This window comes from Protobothrops mucrosquamatus, unplaced genomic scaffold (genome assembly GCF_001527695.2).
Source record: "Protobothrops mucrosquamatus isolate PMUCROS unplaced genomic scaffold, P.Mucros_1.0 scaffold4, whole genome shotgun sequence".
NCBI lineage: Eukaryota > Metazoa > Chordata > Lepidosauria > Squamata > Viperidae > Protobothrops > Protobothrops mucrosquamatus.
Window position 1 is genome coordinate 1,678,172 of NW_015386391.1, and position 6,000 is coordinate 1,684,171.

A 6,000-nucleotide genomic window follows, 5' to 3' on the forward strand; every position below is an offset into this window, starting at 1 on the left:
TACTGTGGGGTCCTCTGTGCACTCTGAGCTTGGTGGTTTCCTTGCCAATTTTTCATTACCAAGCTAGGTAATATCAGTGCATTAGTTGGGTAATGAAAAATCTGCAAGGAAACCACCAAGCTCAAAGAGCACCAAGGATCCCACAGCCCTCCTCCTCCTCCACCTCCTCCTCTTCCTCCTCCTTTCATTGTTCTCCACAAACCCCACTCCCTTCTAGTACTGATGATGTTTCCTAGCTGGGTCATGAAATGTCTGCAAGAAAACCACCAAGCTCTGAGAGCACCAAGGACCCCACAGTCTCTGGGATTTTATCCAGGGCTCTAGAGAAGGACTCCATTGATGCCCACTTCCCTTGCAGTCCAGCAATTATTAAAATCTGTTCTAGGTTTTCTAGTCTGTTGAAAATCAGGAGTCTGTTTGCACTTTTCAGCTAAATACATCTGATTAAAAAGCAGAGATGGCAGAAAACACCAAGCAAACCCACAGATTCGGGACTTCTGAGTTGCTTGATTATGAAGCATCACATATTTCTCTTGATAAAAAAACTTTATTTTTGTGTCTCTACCACCATTTAATTTTTTTGGAATCTATACCCTCTGTGACAAAGCCAAGGGTAAAAAAATAAAGTTATGTCCCCCAGCTCAAAAAGGCAATACAAAACGAAATTATTGACTTTCTTGACCAGCCTTATTCTCCTCTCCAAAATGCTGTAATTTATCTCAGTGATGGTACAGTACATCTCTATGAGGAAGAGGCAGAGAAGAGAAAGAGGAGACAAATCAAATATAAATCTAGAAGACTGCTTTTTGATCGATGATATGGCCTTGATGGAAACATTTTTGGCCACCTGGAAACAACAAAATGACACCATCAGCAATTCTAGCGCCTTTGAGCTTGTTGCAATGGAATTGTTGCAACGGAAGGATGCGAGGTCAGAGATTTGAGTGTCAGAACACGGTTGGGGGTTAATCTCTTCAACAGCTTTGATAAACGGACTAAAAAATACATCATAAACATGGAGAGAGCAGCAGCCTTGGAAAGCTTATCTGGAATGGAAAAGTTGACTTTGCATTATCGTTTTTTGTAGAGTAATGAAATGACATCCTGATGAAATAACCGCCTTTGGAAGTATCGATGGGTAGAAGAAATGGGAGTTTTCCAAAACACAAGGGCAAAAATGCCTGTGGAGATTCTCAGTCATCCGGGTCATCGTTGCCCCAAGGGTGCTTTTTCCAAAAGCAACTGGACGGTTTATTCTTGAAGAAGGTGTTTGTTTCTTGAGAAGCAAAACATTTTCCTCTTCCTCAACAAAAAATAGCCCAGTTGCCTTTTTAAAAAAGCATATTTGAAATGAGGGCAAAATAAACTGATTGTCAGATGCTCGCACGGCAGGAAAGCCCTCTAATTAATATAATTCTGCAGGAAGAAACTATAAAAAATAAAACTTGCAGAGAAAATAGAGAAAATCGGAGGAAGAGTGAGTGAGTGAGTGAATGAATGAATGAATCAATCAATCATCAATCATATTTACTTTGCCAGTGATCAGAAAAGACAAAGAACAAAAACAGAGTGAAACAAATAAATACAATAATATACTATCAATTAGCAGAAAAAAATAACAGAATATAACCTTCACTCCTTTATTATTGCATTAATACAGTTGTTACCCAGGGGATAAATCTAAAATGTGAATAGGCATGTTAAAAAAAAACTTATATACCCCTACAAGTTATTAATTAAGATATATCAAACCAAGAGTAATATTTAAAACAAGCGTAAAAGCCTCCTTAATCAATTAAATCTTGCTTTCATCACAGCAACAAAAAAGGTATATTGGGTATGTGTGCCACCTTATTTATAACAATAATAGAGGCAGGAAATGCATAAACAACTAAAATACAAATTCACCTTCCCTATTTAAACCTTTAGGCCCACTTCTTATGAGGCAGGAGATGTTAATTCAGGATTCAGGTTTTACCATGCAATCCTTCAGCCTTAAACCGACCAACAACTACTCTGTGTTACCAAAATGGTTCCCTTTTATGACAAAGATCTGGGACTCGTGCTTTGAATGTCGTAGATTTTCCTGCCCACGAATGAATGTTACCTTTATATTTGCTGTGTTTTGATAACATTTTATTTGGTTTTTTTAAAAAATGTCCCTGGCCCCTTTCAGATACCAGAATTCAAAGTTCTTTGGTAAAAAATGACCTTGTTGCTTTGATGGAGATCCCGAGGGCTTTTCATGGTTATTGTTTTTGAGGATTAACATTGTCTGTAATTATTTCTGATTCTGGTCTAAACCAGAATCAAAACCAGGACAGAATGATCAGATGGTGAAGTTAGTCTTGATGCTTTAGAACTTCAAAATGGCCAATATTGACTCCCATCCCATAGGAGAGGTTGTTTCTGTTCTTGTTATTGTTGTTTGTAGTACTGTGAGTTAAAATAGAATGTATTCAATTTTTTCATATCATAAATGTCTATGGATGTGATGAACAATCTGAAGCTTCAGGGAGGGTTATTGAGCTGAGGAGATTAAACATCTGGTAATGGCTATTAATCAAGAATAATAAAGGAAGCTTCTTTCTTCAGAATTACAGCCAAGGGGGGGGGGTAGCAACATTAAGATAAGAGCATCATCTGCCAGCTTTCCAGAGAAATCATGTTAGATTAGATAAGTTTTCTTGAATGAAATATGTCAGCACATAGCAGCTGAGGATACCAAATAAGGCCGAATTAGATGGACTTTTGGATTTAACCCAGAAATTTTTTTAATGTTCTTCTTGTCCTCTGTTCAGAGAAATGATATCCAAAGAGCTCCCTGTGTTGTGATTTGTTCTTCCTCCCTTTGAAGGAGGAAAGAGGAGGAGAAGGAAAGAGGGCACCCCGAAAAAGAGTTAGAACAAAGAATTCAGGGCAAAGGACCCCAGGAGTGGTTTTCTGTCAGAGCTGTCGGAAATGGGCTTCAAATGATGATTTTGTTTCATTGTTGTTATGGAAGAGGAAGGTTAGCACACACACACAAATGCTCCACACACTCAGAGTGGAAGATGCAATTTGTTCCTCAGGAAGTTGTGGGCTGGCACATGCGGTGCAGAGCAAGACCCAAATTTCATGGTAGTTGCACTAGAACTTTGGAAGGTATAGATACTGCACATGGAGGAACCGAGGGAGCCCTACTCTCCATCAAATTTGCCACCGGCTGAACCCGTGTCAAGGGTCACCATGAAGACCTTCCTGAGTGTCATCTGTGTCTTCGTTATTGCCCAACTTGTGGGGACTGTCCTCTACATTTTGCACCTTCACATCAAGTTAGACAAGGTAAGCCCGGTTTGTCTATAGAGAAGATGTCAAGGATGGATTTTCATGGGTGGGAAGGCCAACAGTGGACCACAGGTTGAATTCATGTGGCATCAAATGTTTATTTCTACTTGCTGATGTGGTGGTTAGCGTGTTGATTGGGGGGAACCAAATATCAACCCCACATCTAGCAATGGAAGGAGGTTTAATGATTTTAGACCGGTCATACTCTTCCTGGTTCCACCTCAATCTCTTGAGAGTTGTGGGAACACACTGGAAGAAAGTGTCCTGTGAATGTTGTCTTAGCTCCTGGAGGAGAGATGGGTATAAATCTAACACATGGATGGATGGATGGATGGATGGATGGATTGGTCAATCTTGATTATTCTCATTCCATTGAATGGAAAGAAGAGAAAGTGCTTTCAAAGAAGTTTCAAAGGAGAATATTTGAGGGGAGTTCTCCTGATTGTGCTGTGGGGTTCTTAACTACAAGGAAAGTGTACCTGAGTGGACTGTCTTTCATCCTTTCTCCATTCATCTCCAGCCTCCCTGGATTCCCACCCATCCATTCATTCCTCAGAGAAGATCTTGGGAGTTTGTTCCTCCCAGAGACCTTCATTCAAGAAATGATGGCCAGCCAGGGAGGCTTCACAAGGATGGGAAGAGATGGAGCTGGAAATAGCTTCACCCCATCTGCAGCTTCCTTGGCTTCTCCTGCTTCCAAGGGTTTGGGAAATCATTTCTTTCTTTCTTTCTTTCTTTCTTTCTTTCTTTCTTTCTTTCTTTCTTTCTTTCTTTCTTTCTTTCTTTCTTTCTTTCTTTCTTTCTTTCTTTCTTTCCTCCTTTCGAGAGGAAAGACAGAGAAGTTGCAGAGTTATGAAAACATAGGTGATAAGAACATAGCCACATCCTCTGCTACCTTGGACAGCCAAGAAAACTCCAGAATGTCTTTCAAAGACATTCAAAAAAGATGCTGAGAAACGAGCACCAAAATAAAACCACACAATTTGGGGCAAGCTGGACATTGAGAGAGTTTTAGGCTGATGAATTTAATTGATCACAAAGACAGCCTAATGTTACTCCAACATACATCCTTTCCTGCCTACAGGAACCTTCTGGAAAGGATACTGGGTGTTGGCGTTCCAATGTGCCCCTCTCCCATTGGGGCAACAAGAAAACCAAACAGAGACCTAAATATATAAGGGGTAAAGATGACTGGATGACAAATTGGATGGGAATAAGGGAAAACAATCAAGATTCAGAGGTGGTGTCAGTCATCCTGGCTGCAACTGTTCAGGACAGCATCAGTGCAAAGGATTCACTACTCGGTTGAGTCACAGTCCTTCCGGCCAACCTACTTAACAAATCTTGATCAAGGGGGCTGGGCTCTTATGCTGTCCTAATTGTTTGGGGGGTGAAACTGGGGTAGGATGAGTGTCTCTTGACTTCAGTAATTCCCCCCCTTGCTTCTGAGAATTGGCCCTCTTGCAACACCGAGCAACTATTTCCTCCATAGCTGTGCGAGTTAATTGTCTACTCAGAATTGAGTTGGCGTCATCCTGTTGGTCTGGATCCAGTTTGAACCTTATTTAGACTAGAGAAGGATTGAAATGGCTGAGGCTGAGTTGGCCACACCTTGCATTGATCATGAGCAAAGCTGGATTCAACCCTCATGTTCAGCTAAGAGAACCAGGAGAGGACAATTTGATTGTGATTGTTGCTTGTTCACCGGAAGCTTGCCGTTTCTGTGTCATCTTCCTGATTTTGACAAGCACATTAAGCTAAGACAAAAATCTAAATCTGCAATTCAGCCTTAGTTTTGACATCATGTGGGAATCTAATATAATATGATTTCATCATGTTCTACTATGATATATCTGTGCGTGATATCCAGCCCCCAGATGTTTACAGAAACCTTGCAGATTAAGACTGAATTATTTTTAAAGACTAAAACAGGCAAAAAAAAAAAAATCTTGTTAAGAGTTTGTCCAGGGGATGAGTAAATATCAAGATATTTCCCAGCCTGTGATTTAACATCTCTTTATGAACTTCCTTTACATTTCAAAAAATAAAAGATGGGAGTGGTGGTCCATGGGAACGAGCTACTCAGATTAAAAATTCTGCTCCGTTAAAAAATAAAATGTAGCAGACAGATTAATCCATCAATTCGATTTGCATATCTTTGTGTGGGGCCATCATGATATATTCTGTTTACATTCTTTTCATTTCTTCCTTTCTATTGTTGAAAGCCGCCCCACAGTAGCCCCACAGCGAGATAGATAGGTAGATAGATAATTAAACAAACAAACAAGCAAATAAATAAATAGAACTGAAATGGGGAGAAAAAAACTCCATCCTTGCCCTAACTTTAGATGGCGCATAGGCTTTATAGCAAAAAAAATATAAATGCACAAGAATAAAGAAGTGAAAGACAGGACCATTTATTTATGTATTAAATATATACACCTCCCATCTCACAATCAAGTGTCTCTGGGCAGCTTACAACAACATAAAAACAAGGATAAATAAACATTAAAACAAACGTTAAAACAAACGTTAAAAACACGAACAAGACATTGGGAAATTGGACAAACTGGGAACCCGAAGACAAAGAGGGCAGGGATGGGATGTCCTTTGTTTTTTCAACAATTTTTATTTTATTCAAAGAAAAGGGAACATACAAATACTCTTAACTTT

At 39.6% G+C, this 6,000-nt stretch overlaps 1 protein-coding gene across 1 annotated transcript in view; it reads left to right on the forward strand.

The window, feature by feature from the left end:
- Positions 1-3,159: 3,159 nt before the first annotated feature.
- Positions 3,160-6,000, forward strand: part of CD40LG (CD40 ligand) — a 6,515-nt gene continuing 3,674 nt past the window's right edge. Inside the window, exon 1 of the mRNA XM_015832428.2 lies at positions 3,160-3,324. Coding sequence (XP_015687914.2) covers positions 3,160-3,324 — 165 coding nt within the window. The remainder of the gene's footprint in view (positions 3,325-6,000) is intronic.